This window comes from Nyctereutes procyonoides, unplaced genomic scaffold (genome assembly GCF_905146905.1).
Source record: "Nyctereutes procyonoides isolate TBG_1078 unplaced genomic scaffold, NYPRO_anot_genome, whole genome shotgun sequence".
Taxonomy (NCBI): domain Eukaryota; kingdom Metazoa; phylum Chordata; class Mammalia; order Carnivora; family Canidae; genus Nyctereutes; species Nyctereutes procyonoides.
This window is the reverse complement of record NW_026575040.1, coordinates 2,730,612-2,746,206: the sequence shown is the minus strand read 5'-3', so window position 1 is coordinate 2,746,206 and position 15,595 is coordinate 2,730,612. Positions and strand designations below refer to the sequence as shown.

Sequence of the window (15,595 nt, the reverse complement as noted above, 5' to 3'; positions counted from 1 at the left end):
AAGGACCGCCCCCCAGCACTTACTGGGAACCTGAACGCTGCCTGCTTGCCGTGGACGGGCTGGCGGCCTGCAGGCCTGCGGGTGGCGACCGCCGGGTGGAGCCGGTGCGGAGGAAGGCACAGCGCCCAGGGCCTGGGACACGGGGAGGGGGCCTGGCTGTCCCTGGAGCGCCCACGGAGGCTTCCCGGGGTCCGGCGCCCAGGCTCAAAGGGGAATTAACTGCCCAGAGAAGGCAAAGGCGGCCGTGGAGAGTCGAGGGGGCAGGACAGGGAGGCCGGGGAGCTGCAGCCCAGCAGGCAAGAGGCCGAGCGAGGGGCGGGAGCTGCTGCGGGTCCAGCCGGTGCCCCTGAGCCAGGCCGCAGCTGCACCCAGAGAAGGCTGCGGGGGGGGGGGGGGGGGGGGGCGGGGGGGCTGGCCCCGAGGGACACACGTGGAAGGCAGCTCCTCGGCCCAGGCCCTGCGCTGGAGCCCGCGGCCAAGAGGGGTCAGGCTCTCACTGCGGGAGCGGGCTCGTGCCCTTCACCCCGGGTCACGGCCTCCTCCACTCGCCCCTTCACCCGCTACGTGGGACTCCTCCAGGAACAAACAGGCAAAGAAGCTCTCATGGCCCCCGTGGGCGGGGACGGCTGAAGGTCTTGGACAGGCGCCCCCATTTCACAAAACCAGAGCATCTTCCTTCCCGGGAGGCAGGGGCTCCCGCGTCGGGGGGGGCAGCGCGGGGCGGGAGGCAGGAGCCTCCGCAGCCTCCACCGCCCGCGGGCCACACAGCTGCGGGGACACCGGGTCCCGTCGGCCGCCCGGCGGGTGAACCCAGCCCCCGCCCCCGGGGCCCGTCTCCCGAGCTCGGCCCGGAGCCCGGGAGGGCACAGCCGGGCCCGCACGCTCGGCCCCCGGGTCCGCGGAGGCCCCGCTCCGACCGCGCGGCCTGGGCACGGGGGGCGTCGAGGGCCCGGCCGCGCGCCCCGCAGGGCAGGGCAGGGCAGGGCAGGGCGGAGCCGGCGGGCCGGGTGGGCTCCGCGGCGGAGGATGCAGGCGCCCGGCCGCGTCGGGCCCCACTTCCCGGCTCCCAGCGCCCGCCGCCGGGCCGGCTCCCCGGTCGAGGCTCGGGGCCTACGTGCGTCGCGACACACGGACGGCGGACCGCGGCCAGGGGCGGCCTTCGGTCCCCCGGAACCAGTGCGCACGGCGGCGGGGCCAGTCCCCCAGGGCCTCCGAGGGACGGGCTAGAGAGGCCGGTCCCCCCCCACCCAGAGCCTCCGAGGGACGGGCTAGAGAGGCCGGTCCCCCCCCCCCAGAGCCTCCGAGGGACGGGCTAGAGAGGCCGGTCCCCCCCCCCAGAGCCTCCGAGGGACGGGCTAGAGAGGCCGGTCCCCCCCCCCCCAGAGCCTCCGAGGGACGGGCTAGAGAGGCCGGTCCCCCCCCCCAGAGCCTCCGAGGGACGGGCTAGAGAGGCCGGTCCCCCCCCCCCCAGAGCCTCCGAGGGACGGGCTAGAGAGGCCGGTCCCCCCCCCCAGAGCCTCCGAGGGACGGGCTAGAGAGGCCGGTCCCCCCCCCCCCAGAGCCTCCGAGGGACGGGCTAGAGAGGCCGGTCCCCCCCCCCCCCAGAGCCTCCGAGGGACGGGCTAGAGAGGCCGGTCCCCCCCCCCCAGAGCCTCCGAGGGACGGGCTAGAGAGGCCGGTCCCCCCCCACCCAGAGCCTCCGAGGGACGGGCTAGAGAGGCCGGTCCCCCCCCCCCAGAGCCTCCGAGGGACGGGCTAGAGAGGCCGGTCCCCCCCCCCCCAGAGCCTCCGAGGGACGGGCTAGAGAGGCCGGTCCCCCCCCCCCCCCAGAGCCTCCGAGGGACGGGCTAGAGAGGCCGGCCCCCCCCCCCCCAGAGCCTCCGAGGGACGGGCTAGAGAGGCCGGCCCCCCCCCCCCCAGAGCCTCCGAGGGACGGGCTAGAGAGGCCGGTCCCCCCCCCAGAGCCTCCGAGGGACGGGCTAGAGAGGCCGGTCCCCCCCCCCAGAGCCTCCGAGGGACGGGCTAGAGAGGCCGGTCCCCCCCCCCAGAGCCTCCGAGGGACGGGCTAGAGAGGCCGGTCCCCCCCCCCCAGAGCCTCCGAGGGACGGGCTAGAGAGGCCGGTCCCCCCCCCCCAGAGCCTCCGAGGGACGGGCTAGAGAGGCCGGTCCCCCCCCCCCCAGAGCCTCCGAGGGACGGGCTAGAGAGGCCGGTCCCCCCCCCCCAGAGCCTCCGAGGGACGGGCTAGAGAGGCCGGTCCCCCCCCCCCCAGAGCCTCCGAGGGACGGGCTAGAGAGGCCGGTCCCCCCCCCCCGCAGAGCCTCCGAGGGACGGGCTAGAGAGGCCGGTCCCCCCCCCCAGAGCCTCCGAGGGACGGGCTAGAGAGGCCGGTCCCCCCCCAGAGCCTCCGAGGGACGGGCTAGAGAGGCCGGTCCCCCAGGGCCTCCGAGGAACGGGCTAGAGAGGCCGGTCCCCGCCCCCCAAGCCTCCGAGGGATGGACTAGAGAACAGGTTCCTCCGAGCTTTCGAGGGACGGGCTAGAGAGGCCGGGTCCCCCAGAGCCTCCGAGGGACGGGCTAGAGAGGCCTGGTCCCCCAGAGCCTCCGAGAGACGAGCTAGAGAGGCCGGTCCCGAGCCTCCGAGGGACGGGCTAGAGAGGCCGGGCCGCCGGGCGGGGCCCGCCGAGCGCCGCGTCACGCGAGGGGCGGGGCTGCGCGGCGGAGGCCGAGCCGGAAGCGGAAGAGGCGCTCGGAGCGGGGAGTGGGGCCTAGCCGCAGCCGGATCCTGGGCCACGGTGAGTGCGGGCCCGCGGCGGCGGCGGGGGGTGAGGCGGGCGCGCCGGGCGCGGGCCTCTGGCCCCGGGTGGGTCCCGGCCCCTCCTCCTCGGCCCGCCTCTGGCCGCGGCCCCGACCTCTCACCCCTGACCCGCGGCTTCTCCGGAGGGGCGGCCGCCGCAGACCCCGACCTCCGGGCCCCGCGGAGCCGGTGCGGGTGTCGGGCCGCGGCGTCTGAGCGCCGGGCGGCCGGGAGCCGGGTCCCCCCGGGGCCTGCGCGGGCCTCGGACCCTCCCGCGGCCCCTGCGCGAGGCCTGCGGGCTCCTCCCCGCGCCGCCCGGAGTTGGATCGCGGTTGAGGCCGGCCCCCCGCCCGGTGCGGCGGTTACGGGGATGGGGCCCGGGGCCGCAGGGGCGTCAGGAAGGGACGCGAGCGGGGCCCGGCGGCGGGGGGAGCCGCGGATGGAGCCGCGCGGGGAGCCGCTCCGGCCGGGAGAGGGGCCGGGCCGGGCCGGCCGGCGGGGCCGGGGCGCTCGGGGCGCGGTGGTTCCGGGCGCGGGCGCCCCGTTGCGGAGCCGGGGAGGGAGCTGCCTACGCCGGGCCCCCGTCGAGGCGGGGCTGGCGGGCTTCCAGCTTCCCTCCTCCGTGCCCTTGAAAAGGAGGAGCGTTTCCCTCGGTGGCAGCGGCTCGTAAGGCGGCGGGTTTGAGGCTGCGGCGGTGCGGCGGCGGCGGCGGCGGCGGCCAGAAGTAACCTCGGGGCGCTGGTGCGGCGGGCCCGGGAGCGCAGAGGCGCCCGCCGTCTGCTCCGCTTGCCAGCCCGGCCTGGTTTCCTTTACGTGGTCTCCCTCTTCGCTGCAAGAGCAGAGCCTCCTGGACCTGACTGTGACCCCTAAGTAGCCGGCTTGCTGGGGTCTCGGAGCATCCGAGGTCGTGGATGAGGAGGGGTAGACCGGGGGCATCTTGCTCCCAGCGCTTGGGTCTAGCATGCGTTGAAGGAGAGCCCACCTGCCCTCGGATCCCTTGTGCGGTGCTGGGAGCGCTCCTCCTTGTCACCTCCCCTGCCAGGTGGGCCGGCCGGCGTTGTCTCCAGTGTTCAGGTGTGACCAAGGCCTAGTGTGACTTGTGTCAGGTCCCGAGGCCACAAAGTGGCAGCACTAGGATTTAGTTGGGGGTTTTCTACCCAGGGCTCTTTCTCCTCTTGGAAGGGGCTTAAAAAAATATTGTTTCTGTCCTAACATAGACTCGGAGGTGTTACCTGGAATCTTTTTTAATCTTGCTAATGAAAGGCTGACTTCAGTAAAGCCATTTGACATAAAAGCAGGTATTGTCGAAGTGGCATAATTAAATCCTCGCAGAGCCCTAGGAGGGATGGCTGTTGCCTCGTTGCCAGAGGAAGTCGAAGGTCAGGGTAGTTGAATAGCTTGCCCGACGGCAGGCGCACAGCTGGCAGGGGCAGTGTTGGGATTCCGGCAGATCTGAATTTGTGTTCGGTTCACTATGGTAAGCACGGGTAGACACACAAATCCTCCAGGTCCCAGGAGGCAGTCGTGGGGGTGAGGTTTGAGGTTGCAGCGCTGGGGCAGCATCAGCCAAAAGTAACCACGGGGCGTGAGTGTGGAGGATCGTGTCCTCCAGCTCTGGTGCTTCTGTCCGCCTGGCCACCAGAGCATGCTCCACGTCACTCAGGGAGACGTGAGATCCTGCCCTCACCCCATAACTTGGGCGCCTGGCCTAGGGTAATTGCAGGAAAACAGTGAAACATTAGTCAGCTGGTCATCAAAACAGAAAAGCAATTTAAGCTCTTGGGGAGCTGTTGGTGATTTCACATAGTATTTACCTCCAGGGGTTGCCGGGGCCTGGGCCTCCAGCTAGATAGGGGAAGAGCCTGCTGGTGGGGAGACGAAAGCAGTGATTTTCTCAGGGTCCTGGAGAAGCTCCCAGGGATTTAGTCAGACACGCCTGGCTGCCCTGCTCACCCACGAGGAGCTTGTTCAAACCCTTCTCATGAGATGGGGCAGCCCTAGTGGCTTTGTCCAAATGTGCTTAACCAGGCAAGCCCGGGACTGACCACCACTGGAGGTTGGCTAAGGCCCAGGAAGGGGTTGGGAGGAAGGCCGGCCACAGTCTCTGGCCCAGCCTCCCGACACAGGCAGGGCTAGGTTTTGGGTGTGGGTGGATCGGGGAGCTGGCCTCGCAGCCGTCTTCCTCAGCTGCTGTCTGATCCAGCCTGGCGATCTTCTGTGGTAGGTTTAAGTCCCACTGAACAGGGATGGCCAGGTAAGGGCCCTTTTGGCCTGCCTCCAAGCGCACAAGCTTGCCACACGTTAACCCCCCCCCTCCCCCGGCTGCTCCAGAGAGGAGCACAGGAGAGGGGACGGGAGCAGGGCGTCTAGACAAGGGGCACGTCCAGAGAGGCGAGGCACGGCCTGCCGCGGGTCGGAGGGTTCCAGGGGGTCTTGGGCAGGGAAGTCGGGGGCTCTGAGGATGCTGGCGTCGGTTTACCAGTGCTGAGACGGAGTACGGAGTAGCAGGGGCTGGACGGCCCCCAGTCTGCGCGGGCTAGGGCCAGTTTGTGAGACCCTTTGCGTCGCCTGCTCCAAGGGCAGGTCTCATTTCTGCCCGTGGCTCCTCACACTGACATGTGGTCTTTGCTCCCTTGAGTGAGGTCCAGTTTAAGGCCTCGGCCAGGCAACTTGGCCTCAGACTTGAGGGCTTTCACCCTTTGCTCCTGAGCGTTGGCTCCCTGCCAACCAGCCTGTGACTCTGGCCTCTGGCTTGACAGACCAGTCCCTTCATAGAGCCGCACCGACATGAGGCTCTCCTCCCCTTGGCCTTGGTCGCCAGGGAGGTGCTCCCCAGCCCCCCTTCTGTCTCGGCACCTGTGCCCGTCCTCCGGGTGTCCCCGGGCACTCAGGCCCCCAGGCCCGCAATGCTGCGCTGGGGAGGCAGCTGTTTGTTCGCTGGCAGAGAAGGGTGTTGCCCGTTGTGTGCTGTCTGACCAGTGTGACCTCAGAGCTCTTTTTGGCTTCATAAACCCCTGGGAGGGGCTGCCCCCAAACACAACAATGGGCCTCTTCTCCAGGAGCGCCTCGGCCGAGCAGCCCCACGCCTTGCTGCCCACTGAGCAGGGCTCTCTTTCTCGTGGCCTAGATGCATCACTGTAAGCGATACCGCTCCCCTGAGCCAGACCCATACCTGAGCTACCGATGGAAGAGGAGGAGGTCTTACAGTCGGGAGCACGAAGGGAGACTGCGGTACCCGTCTCGAAGGGAGCCTCCGCCCCGGAGATCTCGGTCCAGAAGGTGACAGGGGCCTAGGTGGGAGGAAGGGGCCCCATCCCCCAGCGAGGCTGGGGAGACAGCCTGGAGGCTGCTTTGGGGCCGGCCGCCTCTGCCCCTGTCCCCCGCCATACACGCCCCCCATCTCAGCTGTGTTCCTGGGCCCCGGGCTCACTGCTGTCCTGCTGCCCATTTCCCTGTCCTTGAGCCTTCCTTCCCAGACGTGTTCCCCATTTTCTAGGCCAGCATGTCCCCTGCTGACTTCTGAGCTTCCCTCAGTGAGGTTAAGAACGTAGCCTCCATCCCTTCCAGAGCTGGGTCCCTGGTCCTGTCTCAGTGGGCGTGGGGACCCCTGAGGCCCTTCATGCCGCGCACCTTCCTCGGAGCTCTGCCTCCTGCCCACAGCGTTGGGCCTCATGCACACGCCCTCCCCTCCCCCCAGGTCTAGATGCCTCTGCTCCAAGCCTTGTGAGCTCTTTTTGGGAGCCTCACCACACATCTTTTGCCCAGAAGCAAACCCCGGGCCCGTGGGAGGAAAGCTCCCATCTTACCAGTGTTCCCGTCTCCCTCTGGCAGCCACGACCGCCTGCCCTACCAGAGGAGATACCGGGAGCGCCGTGACAGTGACACGTACCGGTGTGAAGAGCGGAGCCCATCCTTTGGAGAGGACTGCTATGGATCTTCACGTTCCCACCATCGTCGGAGGTCCCGAGAGAGGGAGCCGTACCGGACGCGCAAGCACGCCCACCACTGCCACAAACGCCGCACCAGGTCTTGTAGCAGCGCCTCCTCGGTGAGTGGTGGCCAGAGTGTGCTGGCTGGGGCTTAAAGGCCTCCTGTCTCTCTAGCCTTCTCTCAGGCTGGCTGGTCCGGGTGAGTACTGCCAGCCCCACGCACGCGCATCGGGTGTGCGTGCATGTGTGTGTGTCTGTGTCGTCTGGTCCAGGTGCAGGGCTGAGTAGGAGGCCCGGCCGCTCCGTCTGCTGGCCCGTCGGCAGTGGCAGTGGGGGGCTCTGGTTCCGGCGCTGGCTGGCCCCCGGCCTGTCTCTGTCTACACGCTGCTCTGGGCACAGGCCACATGGTGCGAGTGGCTGGGGACACTTAGGGAACCTGATAGGGCTGCTGGTATGTGGTTTGGAGCTGCGCGGTCTGGTCCTTCCCCACCCCGGCGTGGCCCACGCACAGCGAGCTCTCTCGGGTATGGACAGCACCCACCTCCAAGGTGTCTCTTCTCCACACCCCTCCCCGGGGGCCTGAAGGCTGGAGTGCCCACGGGTAGGGAGGTCTGCCTGGCAGCTTGGACTGCGAGCTGCCCTCTGACCTGCAGCCAGGCCCTCTTCAGCCTCGCCTCTTCCCGGGAGGGGCGGTTGAGACCAGGAGGATGTGCTGCCCATACGACGGGCCACCTGACCAGGCGGCTGAGCGGCCTGCGGCCCAGGCCTTGTCCAGTTGCGGGCTACCTGCCAGGAGCAGGGCCTGGCAGTGGTGGTAGCGCCCAGGTCATCTAGATCTCTGCCGAGCCTGGGAGTGCACGCCGCCCTCGGGCCCCTGCGAGGAAGGCCACTTGTGTGTCTGTCAGGTTATGTGCTGTCTTCTCTTCTCCTCCCCATCCCTCTTCCCTCCCGCCGGCCAGGAGGCCCCCCGAGGACTAGTGGTGCAACCGGTGCAGGGGCCAGGCATCTCTTCTGCTCAGCTTTCCTGTGACTTCCTTGAGTGGCCAAGGGTTGAGGGTTGACCACGGGCGGCCCGCGTGGCCCAGTGGCCTCTGTGCACATTGCCACGTTCTGCTGCAGGATGGCGGTGCAGGTCTGCAGCTCTGCTGCTTCTCTTTTTGGTGCCCTGTGTCATCACGAGGCTCAGGATGGCCTGGCTTGTGAGTATGGTGGGTGCCAAGGCCAGGGCAGGAGCTGGTGTGGGGCCTGTGTGGGCCATCGTGGTAGGAGGGCGACCAGCCCAGAGGATCCCGGGCTCCTTCCCTGCTCGAGGCCGGTGGCATGAGGGCTGCCGACGGAAGGCCGTTGCTGGTGGCGATGTGAAGTCTGACCACGGTTGCCGTCAGGGCAGGTAGCAGCTTGGCTCTGTGTGGCAGCTGTCGGGCATGTGCAGGGCTGCGTGTGCGAACGGAGGCAGGCAGTGACAGGCTGGGCGTTCTGCGGTGGAAGCCAGAGCGGCCTCTGATCATTCCGGACGATCAGGCCCGGGCTGAGCCGGCCACCTTCTTGCGCCGTTCTCACTGCGTCTTCACCCCGGCTGGATCCATCACGGGAGGGCCCGGGAGGGGGACACTCGGCGAGAAGGGAGTTGGGACCCTGGCTCTGCGCGTGGCCTGGCCCCTCAGCAGCAGAGGCTGGTCGTCTTTCTGAGCGTTGGCGGCGCCCTTCTCTTAGATAATGTCCGAGTTTTCTTTACATACCTGTAGCTGTTTTTACTTTTCTGTTTTTGAAGTCAGTTTGTGTCTTGACGTGTCCCTTGCAATATCCCTATCGTTATATATGCTGTGTGCCTTATGAAATGCTGGGATCTGGAAAATCCAACCAACCAACCCACCGGCTCCTCACCGTCTCCACCTCTGCCTTTGACTGACACCTCAATCTGTCAATCGGAACCGCCTACCATGCGATTGGTCGGATGGCGTTTCGGGGGGCGGTGCATGCAGAGAAGCCAACAGAGCAGTAAGCGCAGCAGCCGGAGTGTGGAAGATGACAAGGAGGGCCACCTGGTGTGCCGGATCGGCGATTGGCTCCAAGAGCGATGTACAGCCACCTTTCGTAAAACTTTACCTCTCTACTTTCTACCCCCTTGTTAGACGAGACCTCTCCTGCCCAGAGGGGCCTCTAGTGCGCGTGGCGCCTTTGCGGGGCCACCAGTAATTGCCTGAATGACACAAACGCTAGCAACTTCTGTTTTTAAGAGTGTAGCAGTGAGAGACAAACCTTTTTTGTTTTTGAGAATTTGAATGCTGTGAACTTGCAGGAGCTGCCGGCCCTCTGCCCTCCAGGCCCTCATGCCCTGCTTCTTTTCTCTCCTAGATGAGATCGTGGGGAACCTGGGCGAAGGCACGTTCGGCAAAGTGGTGGAGTGCTTGGACCACGCCAGGTGAGCAGTCGTCCTGGGAAGAGCTAGCCTGCGGTTCCTGAGGGTGGCGGCAGTCTGAGCCCCCGTGTGCTTTCCGAAGGGCAGCGCCATAGCAGGGTGCTGGCCCGCGCGTGTCGGGCTTCTGCTGATACCTGGGAATGGGGAGAAGTTCTGGGGCTCCACAGGCACGCAGCATCCCCGCCCAGGGGATGTCACGGGTGGCCGTGACATCCGCACGGGGCTGGGGCCCTGGCTTTTCTGTGGTCGGGGTCAGCTTCCTGTCGTCGCTTTTGGCATCGGGCCTGCGGGGCTTGAGGACACTGCTGGGCCGAGAGCAAGCGCGAGCCCGCCCTCTGGGCCCTGCCTGAGAGGCTGGGCCCGTCCCTGTTGAGAGAAACAAGACTTGGGCTCTCACCTTGCAGCCACTGCTGCCTTGGGGTGGCCAGCATTGACCGTGGGTCCTCTGAATGTGTTCAGGTGGAACGGGGCGATACCTGTTGTGTGTTTGGAGACCTCTGGGGAACCTTGCTGCCTTCCAGATTTCGTGCCCCTCCACCTTAGTCTGGGAGACCGCCTCCTGGGCACCCCGTCTCCCTCCTTTAATGGCACTGTCATTGGTTTGATGCTCTGGCTCCCAAGCGCGTGTGACCGTGCTGTCTCATTGGAGCTGCATGCTGCCTGTTGTGACCTTTCCACTGTAGTAGAGGTGAAGAGAGAGGCTCAGGATTTACCCATATCCCCCGATTGTCGAGTGGTGGTGCTGAGTACCCCCAGACGGGGCTCAGAAAGGACGGCCGGCCCTGTGGACTCCACATAAGGTGACAGTGACTAACAGGAAATCTCCTGGGCTCCCAGTTCCAGTTTACACACCCCTCAGACCCAGTGGGCCCAGGTTAGGACTGGAGCCAGAGGGCATAGGGACGTGTAGGCCATACTGTGACCAGAAACGTGCCAGATCTGCGAGCTGGGCACATGGGGGCATCTAAACTCTCTGGGCTGTGCCACCCTGAGTAGATAGAGGAAGTAAGCGTCTGAAGTCACTAAGGGGCAGGCACAAGGCTCCCGGAGTTCCTGGGGGGTCCAAAGGGAATTGGCTGGTGGGGTTGTGAGGAGGAGGTAAATTCCTCGGGAGAGGAAAGGGCGGATCCTCCGAGCCATGGAACCCTGGTGGTGGCTGCCTGGGAACCTGATGCGCTCCCGGTGTTCAGCATCAGACTGCCATTGAGGGATCTTGCTTTAGGAGCCTGCAGCAAGTGGCCTTTGCCTACCCTCACCCTCAGGATCTGGGGAAATGGGATAGGGAGAGAAAACCAGTACATTCTCCAGAAGATGCCTCTGCCCTGGGACCTGTGAGCCTTCTCGTAGGCACCAGGGCCAGCCTTCCAGAGGCCTCAGGGGGCCACGTCCTTATGAGCCAGGGCTGTCTCACTCTAGTTCCCCACGGGCTTCTGAAACCAGGGTGTCCCTTACGGATAGCCATTGTCCCCTGCTCTGCTGGCATCCTGCAGTGGCCTGCTGGGCGGGGCTGGGGCTGGGGCTGGGGCGCCCGGAGTAGGAATTCTTAAAAGTCCTCACTAGACACTGAAGAGGCCTCCTGCACTCAGTGGTCTCGGATAAATGCTGTGGCTGGTTGGTAGGCAGACTGGGGTGGGGGCTGGAGTGTAGCAAAGGGCCCCGGGGACTTGAGGTGAGAGGACATGCTGCTGGCACCCTTACCCTCTGGCCAAGGCTTCATCCCATCCTGGAACCCCCACTCCAGGGGGAGCTGTTTGCCCAGCCATGGAGAGGCACTTAGGAAGGTCAAGGGGTGACGCAAGGAGGTCGTGGCTGGGGTGGCCTGGCCAGGTCAGGGTGACTGGCCTACAGGCTGGGTCACCGAGTGGGCTAGGCCTCTAATCTACTCTCGCTCTCCCCTGGGAGCCCGAGGTAGCTGCCATTGGATAAGCCCAGGCTGGCAGGGACCCACTAACTCACAGACGCCAGGGGACCTTGCTGCTGGGAGAGCAAGGTGTGGCATTGCCCGCAGGCAGGCCAAGAGCGGGTCCTGTTCCTGGAGTCCTGAAAGCCGTTTGCCAGCAGTTGCTAGTTGCCGGATTGGGGTGGAGGGTGGGGGGAGGGGCTAGGAACCTTCTCGTGAGAACCCCTGCTTCCTTCCCGGCTCCTAGAGGGAAGTCTCAGGTTGCCCTGAAGATCATCCGCAACGTGGGCAAGTACCGGGAGGCCGCCCGGCTAGAAATCAACGTTCTCAAAAAAATCAAGGAGAAGGACAAAGAGAACAAATTGTGAGTGTCAGGAGGGAACAAGGGGGAAGCTTCCAGTAGGGATGGCATCCTCAGCCCCGTGGCCTGGACCCCCCAGCTGTGTCCTCTCCCTACCCATGGAGCCCGGGCAGCTGGGCCAGCAAGTCCTGCTGGTGGAGCTTGGGGTTGCCATCCAGGTCCCCCCATCCATCCTGTGCACTGAGGCAGGCCTCCCAGGCCCGCTTCCGTAAACAGGGGCCCGTGGGTCACGGCAGGGGTCAGGCAAGATGCGCCCCCGAACTGTTGGGCCCCCACATGGTCAGAGAGCTCCAAAGGAGAGCCAAGAGCTGCTCTGGCACACGCACGCTGGGTAGTCCCTTTCCTGCAGACTCGGGAAGCTCAGGGGGGCTGGAGAAGGGATGCACGATTCCATCTCTTCCTGAGGTGCAGGGATGGTGGCCGGGGCAGGACAGCTCGAGTCAGACTCCCCTCCCCCCCATAGCTGCCCCAGGGGCAGCAACCAGCTTGAGGGAGGGCCGGGGAGCCAGCGCCACCGAGGCTGAGCCCCGCGCACCATTCTCCTCCAGCCTGTGTGTCTTGATGTCGGACTGGTTCAACTTCCACGGTCACATGTGCATCGCCTTCGAGCTCCTGGGCAAGAACACCTTCGAGTTCCTGAAGGAGAACAACTTCCAGCCTTACCCCCTGCCGCACGTCCGCCACATGGCCTACCAGCTCTGCCACGCCCTCAGATGTAAGCGTCCACACTCCACGCACCAGGGGCAGCCACGTGCGCCCGCCAGCTGATCTGCGGGGCCCCGAGGGCTGAAAGGCCTTCGGGTAGGACTCCAGGGGAGGGGGCTCCCATGCCCCGGGCTCTCAGGCAGAAGGGGGTGCAGCTCCAGAGCCAGCCCAGCCCAGCCACTAGGCCCCCCTCATGCCCGTGGAGGATGGAAAGGCAGTGGCCCGACTCATAGGCCCCATGTACCCCGCGCTGCAGGACATGGTGGTCGGCATGGGCCGGGCTCCTGCACAGGTGGAGGGCGGGCCTCGGAGCTAGGCTGCACGGTGTCGGCTCAGGCAGAGGGCACAGGATGCACACCCGAGCTGGCAGAGGGGACCCGGCATGTGATGTCGGGGAGGAGACAGGAGCACAAAGTGGCGGGTGCCACCACTGGTGGAGTGGGGGCTGGAGGAAAGAGGTGGATGTCTCCCCCGGGCTGAGGGACAAGGAGCAGCTCCAGGGCCGGCCCTGGGGTAGTTGCTGGAGTGTTCTGTCGCTGTCATCTTGATACTGACTTTTTCCCAATTTGCCCCTGGCCCGCCAGTACCGCAGCTGGTGCTGGGGAGAGAAGCCCCCCCAGCTGACACTGCAGCTTCAGGGAGACGGGCTGAGGAGACCGGGCCTCCACCCAGGAGGTGGAGGGAGGTTCTCTAAAGGGAGGGTGTCCGTGCCTGCACCTCTGGTGAAGACTCGGAGCCAGGCAGGGCTGCAAGCACAGAGAAGTCAGGGAAGCCCGGCCAGCCTGGTCCGCGGCTGGCGGGGGTCCGAGGGCAGCCAGGTTCTCAAGGCCCGGCTCCTTCTGCCCTTGCCTCCCCAGTTCTACATGAAAACCAACTGACCCACACAGACTTGAAGCCAGAGAACATCTTGTTTGTGAATTCGGAGTTTGAAACCCTCTACAATGAGCACAAGGTACAGGTCGGGAGAGGCAAGACCTGCTCTGGGGTGGGTCACCCGCTGGGTCAGACTCCTGATCCGACTCCCTTGCCTCAGAGCTGCGAGGAGAAGTCGGTGAAGAACACCAGCATCCGAGTGGCTGACTTCGGCAGTGCTACCTTTGACCATGAGCACCACACGACCATCGTGGCCACCCGTCACTATCGCCCACCTGAGGTGATTCTTGGTGAGTGACCATGCGGCCCCAACTCTGACCACGCGGACGCTTGTTGGGAGGGTTAGGACTGGAGGCAGGGAGGTGCCCGCCGCCAGCGGCTGGTGTCCCTGTGGGCGCTGACTGGACCTCACCGGGAAAGGGTCTTCTCTGGGTTTGGGCAAGAGTCCTGCCAGCCGGAGGGCAGCTGACCTGTGACCGGAGTCTCCTGTTCTCTCCCCACGCTGGCTTTCAGAGCTGGGCTGGGCACAGCCCTGTGACGTCTGGAGCATCGGCTGCATTCTCTTTGAGTACTACCGGGGCTTCACGCTCTTCCAGGTGAGGCCCCCCGTGGTGCGGCACGTGGGCCCTGCTTGGGCAGGCTGCAGGGGCTGGGCAGCCCTGCGACTACCCACCCATCGGCACGGGTGGGACAACCGGGCTCCTGACGTCAGCGTAGTGGAGTGCTCGGCCTCCGGATGGAGGACGGGGCGGGGAGGCACAGCCTGCGTGAGGGTGCAGAGAAGGGCATGGCACGTTCTGGGAGGAGTGAGCAAGGGAACTGGAGACAGGTGCTCGCTGATGGGCGGGTCTGAGAAGCCCCGGAGCACAAACTTGACCCTGAGAGAAGGGGCTGGCGCTGCCACCGGGTCAGAGGCCAAGACTACTGTTCACTGATGGGTTCCCATCTCTGGGGGCAAGAAGATACTTGCCCATCTTTTTTTTTTTTTTTTTTTTTTTGGTCCATCCCTTACCTCCTGTGAGGGGCTGAGGCTCGCACTGAGCCTTGCTTGCTCTATTCCCGAAACCCCAACAGACCCATGAAAACCGTGAACACTTGGTGATGATGGAGAAGATCCTAGGGCCCATCCCGTCACACATGATCCACCGCACCAGGTAAGGCCCTGGTGGCAGCCTCCGGGCTGGCCATAGGCCACTGGCCAGTCTTCCTGGGACATCGTGGTTCCCCCAGACTCCTAGCAGCCTTCCCTCCCGAGCACCACACTGCATGACCTGGGAAACCACCCACGCACACATTCCCGCCCTGCTCGGTCCGGCCAGCTAGGATCCTGCACCTTGCTTCGCGGCCACTCCCGACTGCCACTGTCTTCCGCGACCTCCACCCATGACTTGTCGCCCTGCCACCCCTACCACATCAACCCCTTCTTTTCTTTCAGGAAACAGAAGTATTTCTACAAAGGGGGCCTGGTTTGGGATGAGAACAGCTCTGATGGCCGGTATGTGAAGGAGAACTGCAAACCTCTGAAGGTCAGTTCCTGGCTTTCCCCAACTCAACTCCTGCCGAGGAGACCCCAGGCCCTGGGCAGACACAGCAGAGACAGGCCGGGCAGCTAAAGGCTGCCGGGGGCAGGCCGAGGGGCCCCTCCCCACAGGGTGGCTCTGGATGTAATTGGGGAACCACCAGAAGAGCCAGATGTCAGAGACCTGCTGCCTCCTGCCCCTCTCCTCTCAGTTTTGGGAAGAACTAGGCGGGGCTGAGTGAGGGGGAGGGAGGACCTAGACATGGCCCGGAAGCCTCTGTCAACGGCATTCGGTGCCCAGACCCGTGAATTCTGCAGAGGTGATTTCTACCCACCTGTCAGGGATTTGCATGCGGGGGTAGAGGCACTGCGCCAAACGCTCTACACAGGCGTGAAAGGAAAGGAGCTGCTTGCTGTCAGGAGGGCAAAGTAGTCCTCCAGGGAGGCGGCAGTGCCACCTCAACCCGTGCAGCAAGGCTTCCCATGAGCCTGCTGTCACACTGAGGCGCCTTGTGTCCCTGAGCAGAGTTACATGCTCCAGGACTCCTTGGAGCACGTGCAGCTGTTTGACCTGATGAGGAGGATGTTAGAATTTGACCCTGCCCAGCGCATCACACTGGCGGAGGCCCTGCTGCACCCCTTCTTTGCTGGCCTGACCCCTGAGGAGCGGTCCTTCCACACCAGCCGCAACCCGAGCAGATGACAGGCGTAGGCTACCGCAGGAGCCGAAGAGTGGGACGGGGCCACCCGGCCTTTTCTCCAACCCCCACCACCAGGCCCCGGGGCCAGAGCCACCCAACGAACAGTGCAATGTGAAGGAAGGCAGGAGCCTGCAGGGGACGAGACTTGACGCCCGCCCAGCTGCCAGAAAGCACAGATTTGCCCCAAGCTATTTATATGTTGTAAAGTTATAATAAAGTGTTTCTTACTGTTTGTAACCCCTGGTACCAGTGTGTCCGTCTCCAGGCTCCTTGCCATCCCCACTCCCGGCCTTCTTAATAAAGTCTTTCTTAGCAGTTCAGCTTGTGGAGAGCTAAGTAAGTGTGAACTGGGCTGCCCAGAGGAGCGGGGTGTCCCCCACGCCCCGGGGAAGTG

General features: G+C 65.2%; 1 protein-coding gene across 2 annotated transcripts; it reads left to right on the top strand.

The window, feature by feature from the left end:
* The first annotated feature begins 2,703 nt into the window (after positions 1–2,703).
* Positions 2,704–15,521, top strand: CLK3 (CDC like kinase 3). 2 transcript variants are annotated; one of them, XM_055319801.1, is made up of 13 exons: positions 2,704–2,792; positions 5,922–6,073; positions 6,626–6,842; positions 8,706–8,802; positions 9,079–9,145; positions 11,290–11,406; positions 11,952–12,118; positions 12,966–13,060; positions 13,142–13,271; positions 13,495–13,577; positions 14,056–14,135; positions 14,417–14,507; positions 15,027–15,521. In XM_055319801.1, exons 2-13 carry the CDS (start codon positions 5,922–5,924, stop codon positions 15,201–15,203), a joined length of 1,473 nt encoding a protein of 490 aa, XP_055175776.1. In that variant the 5' UTR covers positions 2,704–2,792; the 3' UTR covers positions 15,204–15,521. The 2 variants fall into 2 exon arrangements, with proteins under 2 accessions (XP_055175776.1, XP_055175775.1); XM_055319800.1 differs by lacking the exon at positions 2,704–2,792 and adding an exon at positions 3,728–3,836.
* The last annotated feature ends 74 nt before the right edge of the window (positions 15,522–15,595 follow it).